The sequence below is a fragment of the Scyliorhinus canicula genome, chromosome 26 (assembly GCF_902713615.1).
Source record: "Scyliorhinus canicula chromosome 26, sScyCan1.1, whole genome shotgun sequence".
NCBI lineage: Eukaryota > Metazoa > Chordata > Chondrichthyes > Carcharhiniformes > Scyliorhinidae > Scyliorhinus > Scyliorhinus canicula.
In genome coordinates, this window is record NC_052171.1 from 8,602,101 (window position 1) to 8,616,307 (window position 14,207).

A 14,207-nucleotide genomic window follows, 5' to 3' on the forward strand; every position below is an offset into this window, starting at 1 on the left:
CGAGGGAATCTGCTTCCTTCCCTCTGAGTGAGGTGATGTCATGTAAATTGGGGGAGCACCAGATGCTCCATTTTTGCTGATGGCTTAAGAGACCAAACGTGAGAAGCCGCTTCTATCACAAGTGCCGCAACCGAAGTGATTAGGTGCCGCCGTTGTGGGTTGTTGTTTTCAGTGTTGCCGCCTGTTCCCAAATCACTGCAGCCACCGATTGCCATACTGCAGTGGCACATGCCGGCCCAAGGGTGATGTTGCCATTTCCCTCTGCTGTCGTCTAGTACAGTATTTATCAAACTAATTTTTTTCCCTGGACCCACTTCAACCAACCTTCTCGGCCCACGCCCATCGACCTTCGCAACCCACCTTTTTCGCTTACCTTTATTGTGACAGCTGTGCCTGCTTGGTCCTCACAATCTCATTTGCTTTGTCAGTCAATGTTACATTTTTGCTAAGAACGTCAGCTGATGATTTAAGTTTGTGCTACATCCTCTGAATAAAATCAAGAGGTTTGTCCTTGAACTTGCCATTGCTTAGTCTTCAAATGCCTTTGAAGTTTTGAGGATTTTAAACTTTCACTTGCCAGTACTTCCCTGCTTTTGGGCGTTGCATCTTAATTTGCCTTGGCACAATTAACAAAGCCATACCTCAAGAAATCATCTTTATACTGCTTTGTTCCCGATTTCAGTTTACTCTCTTGTGGCCCTGGAGCTTTGGATACAGCTCACACCAGCACTGCTTTGTCCTGCTGTGGTCTCTCCGGGGAAGCTCTCTCCAGCAGATTCAGTTGTGAGATTCTGGCCTGTTTGGATCTCTGGCTCTCTCTTCCTTATTAAAAATGACCCACCTTCAGTTCTTCACACCGTCCTGTTGCTTTCTTGTTGGCAGCTACAAAATGGAGGAATCTTTCCTCTGTGATTTCAATGCCAAAGCCTTTCGGGACTTGTGGGAGAAAACCGGAGCACCCGGAGGAAACCCACGCAGACACGGGGAGAAGGTGCAGACTCCACACAGACAGTAACCCAAGCCTGGGTCCCTGGCGCTGTGAAGCAACAGTGCTAACCACTGTGCTACTAAAAGGTGCGGAGAACAGGAGCCTCATAAACTAGCGGCTTAATTCGTAGTGAGTTTGATACCATCCTAATGCTCATCTCAAGATTGGCATCTAGCCACAAGAATGACTGTTGCCTTGAGACCAAGTTAACAAAATGCGGAGGGTGTTATTCAATGTGATCAGGGCCGGAGATGGGACGCCCTGTTTTATAACCACGGTGTCCTTGACATTTATAGCAAAGGAGAACAAGTCGCAGGGTGTGGTGCCTTCCCTTTCAGTCTGGATTGTAGAGTTAGCCCAGTGTGCAGGTAAGCTCCATGTGCTTCTACAGGGAAGGCCAAGAATAGAGGAGAAAATATCAGGCAAAGTGGGAACTAGGATAGGGTCCTGTCTCGCTCTATTCTTCACCCTCAAAGGTGAAACCTTTGGAGGTCAAACTCTACAGTAAAGTGCATGTTTCATGAAAGGAGCAGTGCCCTGTTGACTGTCAAACGCTTTAGTAAGATCTACAAAAGGAAGGTCAAGGGATATCTCCTGTTCCCTACTCTTGTTTCGTAGCTGCTGTCAATCTGCCAGCACGGATTTTCAAGCATGACGCTAATGAAGACCTTCCCAGTGATGCTCAGAAGCAAGATGCCCACTGCAATTGTTGCAGTCCCCTCCTTTGCCTTTGGAAAATGTGTGAGTCATAAAGGTCTACAGCAAAGAAAAGGCCCTTCAGCCCATCGTGTCTGCATCGGTCAAAAACAACCACCTCACTATTCTAATCCCATTTCCCTGCACTTCGCCCATAGCCTTGTCTTCTCGGCATCTGTATTCATAGCTAAAACTCTCCAGCCCAGGCAACATCCTGGTAAATCTCCTCTGCACCCTTTCCAGTGCTACTACATCCCTCCTATTATGTGGATTCCAGAATTTGCACACTATACTCTAGCTGTGGCTTAACCAACATTTTATACAGTTCCAGCATAACATCCCTGCTCTTAAACTCTATGCTTCGGCTAATAAAGGCAAGTATACCATATGCCTTCTTAATCACTTTAGCCACCTGCTCTGCTACCTTAAGGTCCCTCTGATCCTTGGTGCTTCCACGGTCCTGTTATCATGTATTCCCTTGCTTTGCTTGTCACAGAATCACAGAATTTACAGTGAAGAAAGAGGCCATTCGGCCCATCGAGTCTGCACCGGACCTTGGAAAGAGCACCCTATGCAAGCCCACACCTCCACCCTATCCCCACACTCCCACCTTACCGTACCTTTTTTGGACACTAAGGGGCAATTTAGCATAACCAATACACCTAACCTGCACATCTTTAGACGGTGGGAGGAAACCGGAGCACCCAGAGGAAACCCACAGACACGGGGAGAACGTGCAGACTCCGCACAGACAGTGACCCAGCGGGGAATCGAACCTGTGACCCTGGCTCACACTTATCCGGATTGAATTCCATTTGCCACTGATCTGCCCATCTGACCAGCCCATCTACATCCTCCTGTAATCGAAAGCTATCTCCTCAGTATTTACCACCCCACCAATTTTCGTATCGTCCGCGAACTTACTGACCAACCTTCCTACATTCAAGTCGAAATCGTGTATATAAACCACAAACAGCAAAGGCCCCAACACTGATCCCTGCGTCCCGCTGGACACAGGCTTCCAGTCAGAAAAACACCCCTCGACCATCACACTCTGCTTCCTCGGCTAATTCCGGATCCAATTTGCCAAATTACCTTAGATCTCATGGGCTCTTACCTTTGCTATCAGCCTCCCATGTGGAACCTTATCAAAAGCCTTGCTGAAGTCCAAGTAGACTACATCAAATGCATTTCCCTCATCTACCTTATCATCTCTTCAAAAATCTCGATCAAGTTGTTCAGACATTACCTCCCCTTAACATGCTGACTGTTCTTGATTAATCCCGGCCTCTCCAAATGCAGATTAATTCTCTCTCTCAGAATTGCTTCCAATAGTTTCCCCACCGCTCAGGTTAGACTGGCTGGCCTGTAGTTTCCTGGTTTACCCCTTCCTTCCTTCCTGAATAATTGGCTCTCCTCCAGGGCCTCTCCTGTGGCCAGGGAGGAATTGAAAATTATTGCCCATGCTATTTCCTCCCTTGCTTCACTCAACAGTCTGGTGCCGTTCTTTCCACTCCCCTCTGGTGCTGTTGACTCCCACATGGTGCCATGAAGCTTCAGGCATGCTCTGTAGAATGGATCCCACTCGCCAGGGAGGGCCTGATTGGTGAATATATTATCACAAGAGTTATCACCGCGTTGTGCAAGATCTGGCCACTGGCGTCAACTGGACCCGACTATCACTGGAAGACGTGACCTGCCCATTCATCGTTCTCCATACCCAGCACATCGCAGCTTGGGCCACACTTTCCAGCAGGTGGATGCACAGCCCTGAAGGTCTCCCAGCTCTGGACACAAGGGGCTCATGCCATGCATCACCATCCCTGGCAGAAAGAATAGTGCTAAATACCGGCTTCATATCGGCCCCCAGCAATTGGTATCTACTGAAGGCTGACCCAGGAGATGTCAACGTGAACGAGTGAAGCTTGGAAGTTACGGATTTCAAATCATTTATGACACAGCGGCATCAGCTTTTAGTAAACACAGAACCCAAAACAAAAAGTGTGAGGCGCACTCAGCAGAGAGGACATCTGTCGTTGAAGCAAAACGCAAAGCAAACCTGATGCGCAACAGAAATAGAACAGCTAGAACACGGCATGGCTTTAAAGTAACTCAAGGCGGTCGCAGGTAGAAGGCAGAAAGAGGAAAGCGAGGGAGGACCCGGGAAGGGGGAGCAAGGTGAGGTAGTAAAACCCAGCAAGAAAGAATGGGGGGCATCAGTGAAGATGGGGGGAGGTATGGAGGGAAAGGAGAACAAATAAGGGAAGCCAGAAGGGGGGACGAGATAAGAGAACAAAAAAGGTGGGGGGAGAGGGGGGGGGGGGGGGGGGGGGGCACAGGGGGAGACAATACTGGCAGCAACCACAGCTCGGCGAGAGAACGCAAAGAAAAACGGGAAGGAGAAACGAGCAATGGCTGACGCCAAGGCAACTGCACAAGAGAATGTAAAAAGCATTAGGGGACACCCCCCCCCCTGTTGGATGATGGGTAAAAAGGAAAGAATAGAAGAGAGGAGAGGAAAGACCCCCCCCCCCCCCCTCCGGTTATATTTCCTGGAGCCTATGTGTTTTATATATCTGTATTTATAACTTGTACAAAATCCAATAAAACACATTTTTGAAAAGGAGACAGGGAGGTCGTACGCAAATAAAGTGGATGAAACCCATGTCAAGAAAAGTCAAAACCGCCTGTGACAACTGAAATCTATGTGCCACACATGATGAGATCAAGAGCGGACTTGGTTCAACCATCACCGAAGCTGCCCCGAAAATGGCAGACGGTGAAGTCCTCACTAACAGAAGTAAACAGCTGTCCTGCTGGGCTGAACGTGACAGCTATACTCCGGTGAGATGGACACCTCCCAGTCTGCCTCTGACCCTCTCCTGCAGTTTCCTAACACGGCTGAGCGGGTCGAGCTCAACAAGGCTCGAAAGATCGCCCGAGGGCAATGTTGGGTTCATCTAACCCGATTTCGTCCTCTCTAAGTCAATGTCAAAACAACGTAAGAAAAGGTTTTTCGGGGTGGCACAGTGGTTAGCACTGCTGCCTCACGGCACCGAGGGCCCGCGTTCGATCCCGGCCCCGGGTCACTGTCCATGTGGAGTTTGCACATTCTCCCCGTGTCTGCATGGGTCTCACCCCCACACAACCCAAAGATGTGCAGGGTAGGTGCCCCTTGATTGGAAAAAAAAAAGAATTGGGTACTCTAAATTGATTTGAATAAAAAAAAGGTTTTGTTCCCTATCACTCATTAAGCACTTTTGAACATTTTACTACGTTTACGCACTTTATAAATCAAAATTAAATTGCTGCTGTGTTTTGGACTGCAGCCTGTGACGCATGTACAATTTAAACCCCTTTCATAAAACTCTTTAAAAAAAAAACAGGAAAAAGATAGTTAGACATTCCTTACTGATCACAGAATTGTTCCGCTGTCGAAGGAGGCCATTTGGCCCATCGAGTCTTTAGACCTTGGCAAGAAGATGGAGGGTGACCAACCCCTGCACGAACAGCTAATGTTCTTTAATTTACCTCATGGTGAGAACTCTCTAAATGACGCACAGGTATACCTGTCCACAGCAATAAAACACGACGGCCTGAATTACAAAAGAATAGCAGGTTAGCAAGAGAACAGTACATTCCCTGCAACAAGGTATAACAATCTTGTCTTTTAGACGGTCTAAGTGCTGGAAATACTCCAGCAGGTCTAGCGACATCTGTGGAGAGAGAATAACGGAGTTAAGGTCTCAGGCTGGACAGGCTTCTTCTTTCTGTGAAGGGGGTTTCCCTCTCCACAGATGTTTCCGGGCCTGCTGCCTCCGCCGTGTGGGGTAACAACAACAAAAATGACTTGAGCAACAATAAGACTGAGATCTGTTTATTTCATGGTGATAACTTACTAGAAATCCTTCCTGGGCTGACTGACAACTGCAGCTAATGGACCGACTGGTAGCACACAAATTTAAACCATGCAACCTTCCCACCCACTGTACAATGGTCAAATGGTGTCAAATTTTATACATATATATATATACACACCAACACAGAACAATAAATTATTGAGTAACAAAAACCTTTCTACACAGGTTCGGTATATACAAAGACTCAAAGTGCGCAGATTATTGTAGATTATTTTCAGCAAGGTTTACAGTCCCTAGCAGTGCAATATTGGAGGACCATTCTCATGGCCCGAAGTACCTCTGTTATTTCCCCCCTTTCTTTCCTGAACTCAGTTGTCCCAAAGCGTCTGCAAAGCCGCATGGGCGCAAACGGCCCACAAGAGGCGGAGGAGGAAACAGAGCAAAACAGAAGCCTTCCCGTCGACTTCAGATTTGAACACTTGTGACATCTTCCCACTTTGTTTTAATCACAATTAGCATTAAACAACAAAGGTGGTCAGTCGCAGATTGGGACGGCAAAACAGCCAAAATCCTCACGTGCGCTCAGGTTGCAGATTCAGGTCTGCCTGGAAACGTGCGCACTCGCAGAACGTTGTTCGGCTAAAGCTCAGCTCGAGATTCGGAAATCCGACTTACAGGGCGGAATGGTGCTCCGGGTGCTCCGGTTTCCTCCCACAGTCCAAAGATGTGCGGGTTAGGTGGATTGGCCATGATAAATTGCCCGTAGTGTAAGGTTAATGGGGGGATTGTTGGGTTACGGGTATATGGGTTACGTGGGTTCAAGTAGGGTGATCATTGCTCGGCACAACATCGAGGGCCGAAGGGCCTGTTCTGTGCTGTACTGTTCTATGTTCTATGGTAAAAAGGTTAACTGCAAAATAACCCCAAGAAAATCAGGCAACGAGATCTTTCTTTCCAGTTTACCCTTGTTCTCTTATACTTTCACACATCTGCTAAACTGGCCAACAGCTACCCTCCTAATCAAACGTTGGCTGGTAGCAGGACTGGGGAATACCGCTGGCTACAGCACACATTTACATGGCTTCAAGACCTGCAAAAGACGAAGCCCTCAGGCACGCGGGTTCAAATTAAAAAGGCAAAGGAAACCCAAATTTCCAGCTTTTCGTTTTACTATAAATATCAGAATGTCGAGAGTTTGAAGGCAGGGCCAAGCAAGCTTTATCCACTGGGTAAGACCACTAGAAAAAAAAAATAGTGACTGGCGACTTCTGCATGAGCTTAGAGAGCTGGGAGGATCGAGGAGGTGCATTTTCTGCTGGGAAGAATCACGAGGACACATAGGCTGTTGGAACACAGAATATGGGGCAGAGGCACAAAGGGATTTCTAAATCATCTAAAGTAGTCACGCGGGTCAACGGGATCATGAACACTTTAACAAGATACTGTCGTCCCTTTCAGCGCAATGGCATTCAAAAGCAGAGAGGTGACGTTAATCTGAAATGGATTCTGGGTTAGACTACACTTGCGAGCTCTGCGCACAGTTCAGGGTCTCCACATTACAAAGCGGACATAAATGCACCGTGAAAGCGTGCAGAAAATATTCACAAGGACAACAGCAGGGCTGAGAAGGTACAGCGATGAGGAAAGGTTGAATACGCTGGAGCGCCCACTGGGATGGATGACAGCAGAGAGGTGAACTGATGGGAGGTCTTTAGAATGAGGAGACCAGAGCCAGGGGGCCAGAAGTGCGCGACAGCTGTTATTAAATTTAATGGCAAATTCAGCAGAAATTTTTATTTTATTTAATATAAATTTAGAGTACCCAATTCATTTGTTCCAGTTGAAGGGCAATTTTAGCGCGGTCAATCCACCCACTCTGCACATCTTTTGGGTTGTGAGGACGAAGCCCCGCAGACATGGGGGAGAATGTGCAAACTCCACACAGACAGTGACCCAGGGCCGGGACCTTGGCGCCGTGAGGCAGCAGTGCTAACCCACTGCGCCATCGTGCCGCCCTAGCAGAAATATTTTTAACCAGAGGATGCGAGAATGTGGAACTCACTGCCACAGGGAGTGGTTGAGATGGTTAGCATCATAGGTTAGGGACAGAGGAATGTTTCAAATTAAGATGTATTTAAGGGGAAACTGGGAAGGAAAGATAAGCCCATAGAGTGGGAGGAGGCCGAGGAAAGAACAAACAACAGCATAGACCTTCTTGGTCGTTCTATACATTAGGAGTGGGTGCCACCGGGAGCAGAAGGAATGCTGGCTTATTTTTCAGTCCCCGCCATTTGAGGAGCACTGGGGTTGCGGTGCTACCCTCTCTAAGAACGGCTGCCCTGTAAACACACACATACGCGCATGGCCGGGACGGCACAGGCTGAAAACAGTGAGGCAAGTCACGGATGGATGTCACCAAACCCTTCCTGCAGAGTGCTCGGTATGTGGAATTCAGTCTTAGCTGGGTTATCAGCAGTAGTTTGGACGTTGTGATGGGGCAGGGTGATGGGGACATTTTCTAGACAGTAGAAATACGATGGGCTGAATTATCTTCTGCATCTCACAATCATGTCGCATACTCTACACACAGGTAAGAGATGGAAGCGAAGCTGGAAACGCAACAGTGATTTCCCGTAGTGTTAACACAGAGGGAAGTACTGCATAATTGGAGCTTATCAATGAATTTCAGTTATTGAACGTCCCAAAGTGTTTCACAGCCAAGCAAGTTACTGTAAAAGGTAGTCAGTACCATCAGTCAATTTGTAAGGTTTGACAAATGGATAACAAATGACCAGATTGTGATTCTCACATGGATAAATGAAGGATAAATGTTCACCGGGAGAACGCCCCGCTCATTCTGCAAATATTGCCATGGGATCTTGTGCACCAAACTTAAGGGGCAACAGAGAGACTTTAACGTCTCAGGGTCAGGACGGCGCCCACTCAGTACTGAACTGAAACGGCAGTCTGGAGGGCGTGCTCAAGCTTCTGCTGTGTCGACCTACCGACTGGGCAGAGGGCAAGAGAGAGATAGCGAGAGAAAGAGTGAAAGAGATTGAGGAGAGCGCAAACGAGAGAGAGAGAGAGGAAGAGAGAAAGGGGGGGGGGGGGGGAGAGGAGAAAGAGAGGGAGGAAGATAGAGAGAGAGGGAGGAAGATAGAGAGAGGGAGAGAAAGAACGAGAGTGTGAGACAGAGTATGCAAGCGAGCAAGAGAAGAGCGAGAAAGGAAGACGGAGAGACAAAGAGAGAGAGGGAGAGCGAGAAAAAGATAACGAGAGAAAGAATGAGAATGTGAGACAGAGAGAGCGAGAGAGAGGGGAGAGAAAGCAAGAGAGAGAAAGTGAGAGCTAGCGAGAACGAGAGAGGGGGAGCGAGAGAGAGGGTGAGAGAGAGAGGGTGACAGAGAGAGGGCGAGAGTGACAGAGGTGAGAGAGAGAGGATGAGAGAGGGCAAGAGAGAGAGGGCAAGAGAGACAGAGGGCAAGAGAGACAGAGGGCAAGAGAGACAGAGGGCAAGAGAGACAGAGGGCAAGAGAGACAGGGGGCAAGAGAGACAGAGGGCAAGAGAGACAGAGGGCAAGAGAGACAGAGGGCAAGAGAGACAGAGGGCAAGAGAGACAGAGGGCAAGAGAGTCAGAGGGCAAGAGAGTCAGAGGGCAAGAGAGTCAGAGGGCAAGAGTGACAGAGGGCAAGAGAGACAGAGGGCAAGAGAGACAGAGGGCAAGAGAGACAGAGGGCAAGAGAGACAGAGGGCAAGAGAGACAGAGGGCAAGAGAGACAGAGGGCAAGAGAGACAGAGGGCAAGAGAGACAGAGGGCAAGAGAGACAGAGGGCAAGAGAGACAGAGGGCAAGAGAGACAGAGGGCAAGAGAGACAGAGGGCAAGAGAGACAGAGGGCAAGAGAGACAGAGGGGGCAAGAGAGACTGAGGGAGCAAGAGAGACTGAGGGAGCAAGAGAGACAGAGGGGGCAAGAGAGACAGAGGGGGCAAGAGAGACAGAGGGGGCAAGAGAGACAGAGGGGGCAAGAGAGACAGAGGGGGCAAGAGAGACAGAGGGGGCAAGAGATACAGAGAGGGGCAAGAGAGACAGAAAGGGCAAGAGAGCATGAGAGCCAGAGGGCAGTACCCACTGAGCTGAGCGGCCACTTTGTTGGAAGCATATGCATTGGGAGATGTTGAATCTGAAACCAGCTCCGCCGGTAAAACAAACTGGCATTTACTAGTAAAAGGACGGAGAACCATCACAATTCATTCGGGCTAAACCGTAGTGACTGTTACCAAGTTCCACACAAACAGCAGCATGGAGATTTGCCACTTCCATAATGTTGGCCAAAGGGGGAATGCTGGCCAAGGGAGGAATGCTGGCCAAGGGAGGAATGTTGGCCAAGGGACGAATGTTGGCCAAGGGAGGAATGCTGGCCAAGGGAGGAATGCTGGCCAAGGGAGGAATGCCGGCCAGGGCACCAGACGGCCCCGCTGCTCTTTCAAAAAGAAACTCCAGGTTTTTTTCCAATTGACAATACTGAGCCGCACAACAGGGCAGACGGGGCCTCGGTATAACATGCCAGCTGAGGCAAAACAACTCCTACCGACACCTGTAATAGGGAGTGTCAGAGTGAAGGAGCGGTGCAGGTTAACTGCTCCTCTCGTTGTCTTGGCAAGGCTGCATCAGCCACCCAGCATCCAAATAACCTGCCAACTTTTGCTGCCCCGGTTTACCCGCTGAGAAGAAGATGCCAGTGCAGCGGTGGTCAGCTGTTGGTGCCCACTGACAGGCCGCACAGCAGGGGTGGAAAATGGATGGGGAAATACAGCACAGATATCTTTAACTGCTGAACACCTCTCCGCTGAAATGGGCTAGAGACAACAACTGCAGGAATCCCCGAGTGTGCGACGAGTCAGCTCCGCTAATCCTGATCCGGGAAAGGTTTGCGCCGAATGTACGGTGACTCGCTGAACCCTCAGCGCACTGCAGGTGTGTCGCACTCCCTTCTGAAGGGCGGCAGTGCGAGTGTCTGATTGTCAGAGAGAGAAGGGGAGTGGATGGTCACTCAACAACCCCCGCAGTCCACACGTGAAACTTAACCACAGCAGCTGGGAGTCTACAGCACTGCCTTTAAGACAAATGAAAGCGACTTGCAGACGTCAATCCATTGATCAGTGTTGCCCAGTGTGGGTGCTGCTCAGTCCAGGGGAGTGTCTTGTAGTATCGCAGTCCCAGTCCCGGCCTTTGACTCCTTCATCTTCTCCAAGGCAAGGTACAAGTCCGTCTGAGTGATCGCGCGGAGGCACGCGTCAGCAGTGGAGCTAAAGAGGAAGAGACAACAGTATTCATTAAGATTTTCCTGCCCTGCAGTTAATACTGTAGCAGACTAAAAACCACCTCACGCTGCAGCCCAATCCTTCAAAGTAGTACATCTTTCACCGTGGTCTAACCCTCCCGATTTATTCTCCTCCACCACCGGTGACAGCCTCAAAACATCCCCCCACTCGACACCTCACCGTCTCCTGAAGCCGTGGCGTGGTTCCCCCAGGCTTACCTGGACAGAGCACAGGCAAGGATTCTTTGATGATGAAACAAATTAAAATTAAGCCCATTCAGGAGGAGGAAAATATTTTTTAGAAAGCTACCGTCAGTTTTCGTCACTAAATCTTCAGAATCAAGGCTATTCACTGGAGTAACCCTCATTCAGAGAGACAATCTCTGGGTTTGCCAAAAAATCCCTTCCACTGGCCCCAGACCAGGTTTGGCCTGTACCTTATGTACTGCTCAAATCACTGAGCCCTCAGCCCACACGTCCTTAAGTACACGGAACCCCTTTTCTAGAAGGCAGCAGCGGTAGTGGGCGGCAGCACTAAACGGGAACTAGCTCCACACAGCTTACTTTGCCATCTATGGTGAAAGGATAATGAAATAGTTCCACCCCCCCGGAATTGGACGCTGCCTCACACAGCGACTGTGAGACGACAGGTGAATGCACTGGCCGGCCGGGGTGCACGTTTCTCCCTTGGAGGGATGCGTTCCCTTCTGTGTGTGTGTCTCCCCCCCCCCCGCCTTTACCTTCCTGCTACTCTTGTCAACTCTCCCACAGTGCGGAGCTCTGCCTTTAGGCGAATATCTCTCGAATGTTCCCGAAGCGCGGCGGAGGCGACAAGCACCTTTCCTCGCAGTCAGCGGCCTGCAGTTGCCTCCCGATGAGTTGCATTTGCTCCTTGCGCACAAAGTCGCGGAGCCTGTGCAAGGCTGCCTCTCTGCAGAGCTCCCTGAGGTCACTGCCCGAGTAGCCTTCCGTCTTCTCTGCGATTTCTTTCAGCCTCACTTCACTGTTCAACTGGAAGGAAGAGTTTAAAAGGGAGAGAAGAGAAAAAATTATTCAATGCATGCCCCCCCCCCCCCCCCCAACAACTCAGAGCAGTAAAAGCACTGGATATCAGAGAAAAACAAACCGAGAGGGGAGAGAGAGACACATACACATTCACCAGATAGGATCAACTTCAGAATCTCCTGCCGCTGCCTCTGCTTCTGGAGGATGACACAGAAATGGTTATTTGAATCTGGATGAAAAAAAGAGGCATGCTGAAGTTTTTGTCTTGCACTCATCAGGCCAAATGCAAGGATGCCAAATTTCTAACAATCGCAACAGTGGTCAGCACTGCTGCCTCACAACCCCAGCTACCCGGCTCCAATTCCAACCTTTGCTGACTGCGTGGAATGTGCACGTTCTCCCCGTGTCTGCACGGGTTCCCTCCGGGTGCTCCGATTTCTTCCCATAGTCCAAAAATGTGCCGATTAGGTGGATTGGCCAGGCTAAATTGCCCCAAGGTGGGGTTGGGGGTAGGGTGAGGGATTGAGCCTGGGTAGGGCTCTCTTTCGGAGGGTCTGTGCAGACTTAATGGGCCGAATGGCCTCCTTTTGCAATGTACGGATTCTATGAGTGTATCGGGCGTTGTTGCACTCATCAGGCAAGTGGGAAACATTCCATCATCGTACTCTTGGCTTTTCTTCTTAACGCATTCAGGGGATGTGGGCATCGTTGGTTTTCCAGCATTAACTGCCCATCCCTAATTGCCCTTGAACTGAGTGGTTTTGCTGGGCCTTTTTAGAATGTATTTAAGAGTCAACTGTGGGTCTGGAGTCACATGTAGGCCAGACCAAACAAGGACAGATTTCCTTTTCTAAAGGCCATCATTAGACTTTCAATTCCAGATTCTTATTGAGGTCAAATTTCACCATCGGCCGTAGTGGTATTTGAACTTGTGCCTTGTAGATGGTGGACAGGCTTTGGAGAGTCAGGAGGCGAGTTACTCTCCGCAGGGTTCCCAGCCTCTTGCCTGCTCTGGTAGCCACAGTGTTTATATGGCTGGGTCCAGTCAGGGAGCGGGGCGAGTCAGGGAGCGGGGCGAGTCAGGGAGCGGGGCGAGTCAGGGAGCGGGGCGAGTCAGGGAGCGGGGCGAGTCAGGGAGCGGGGCGAGTCAGGGAGCGGGGCGAGTCAGGGAGCGGGGCGAGTCAGGGAGCGGGGAGAGTCAGGGAGCGGGGAGAGTCAGGGAGCGGGGAGAGTCAGGGAGCGGGGAGAGTCAGGGAGCGGGGAGAGTCAGGGAGCGGGGAGAGTCAGGGAGCGGGGAGAGTCAGGGAGCGGGGAGAGTCAGGGAGCGGGGAGAGTCAGGGAGCGGGGAGAGTCAGGGAGCGGGGAGAGTCAGGGAGCGGGGAGAGTCAGGGAGCGGGGAGAGTCAGGGAGCGGGGAGAGTCAGGGAGCGGGGAGAGTCAGGGAGCGGGGAGAGTCAGGGAGCGGGGAGAGTCAGGGAGCGGGGAGAGTCAGGGAGCGGGGAGAGTCAGGGAGCGGGGAGAGTCAGGGAGCGGGGAGAGTCAGGGAGCGGGGAGAGTCAGGGAGCGGGGAGAGTCAGGGAGCGGGGAGAGTCAGGGAGCGGGGAGAGTCAGGGAGCGGGGAGAGTCAGGGAGCGGGGAGAGTCAGGGAGCGGGGAGAGTCAGGGAGCGGGGAGAGTCAGGGAGCGGGGAGAGTCAGGGAGCGGGGGAGAGTCAGGAGCGGGGAGAGTCAGGAGCGGGGAGAGTCAGGGAGCGGGAAGAGTCAGGGAGCGGGGAGAGTCAGGGAGCGGGGAGAGTCAGGGAGCGGGGAGTCAGGGAGCGGGGAGTCAGGGAACGGAGAGAGTCAGGGAACGGGGAGGGTCAGGGAACGGGGAGACAAGGTGCTCGCCTTGAAAATATTCCTTTGATTTGCGGAGAATAGGTCCTGCATATGAATGGATGTCACTTCAAGCAGCTTTAAATGAACCGAATCATCAGCTCAATGATTTTCTTTAATTGATTATTAGTGTGACTTTTGGCACATTCAGGGTTGTTTAGCACATGGAACAGTGGGTGGTTGGTTTTGGGTTCTGGGTGCGTGGGCTGGTCGTGTATAGTGGTTGCTTCCACAAAGAGGTGCAGATTAGTTGTCTCCATTCTCCCCTCCCCCAGGCGCTGCTCAGATTCATTCACAAACTATAATATAATCTTATTATCTTTATTCTGACAGCGACAGCAGAACAGCCCAGGAGCTAACAGCCAAACACTCACAGGCAGGCCCACGTGGAACGTGCTGGGCATCCTCCTCAAGATGGCTCGATCCACATCCTGCGGCCGGTTTGTAGCACCCATCACAATCACC

At 50.7% G+C, this 14,207-nt stretch overlaps 2 protein-coding genes across 7 annotated transcripts in view; both read right to left on the bottom strand.

Moving 5' to 3' along the window:
- The window catches only part of LOC119957316 (cGMP-dependent protein kinase 1-like), a 105,232-nt gene extending 96,578 nt beyond the window's left edge, over positions 1–8,654 (bottom strand). The window contains exon 1 of the mRNA XM_038785189.1: positions 5,097–8,654. The gene's annotated coding sequence lies outside the window, so the exon portion shown is untranslated. The remainder of the gene's footprint in view (positions 1–5,096) is intronic.
- Positions 8,655–9,536: 882 nt separating this feature from the next.
- LOC119957317 (ATPase family AAA domain-containing protein 1-A-like) overlaps positions 9,537–14,207 on the bottom strand; it is a 32,008-nt gene continuing 27,337 nt past the window's right edge. For 3 of the 6 annotated variants that reach the window (XM_038785194.1, XM_038785193.1, XM_038785192.1), the window contains 4 exons: positions 14,117–14,206; positions 12,017–12,067; positions 11,704–11,876; positions 9,537–10,851 (listed from right to left, as the gene is read on the bottom strand). In XM_038785194.1, coding sequence (XP_038641122.1) covers positions 10,728–10,851; positions 11,704–11,876; positions 12,017–12,067; positions 14,117–14,206 — 438 coding nt within the window. In that variant the 3' untranslated portion in view covers positions 9,537–10,727. Of the gene's footprint in view, positions 10,852–11,605; positions 11,877–12,016; positions 12,068–14,116; position 14,207 lie in introns of all 6 variants that reach the window. The other 3 variants (XM_038785195.1, XM_038785198.1, XM_038785196.1) reach the window with 3 other exon arrangements.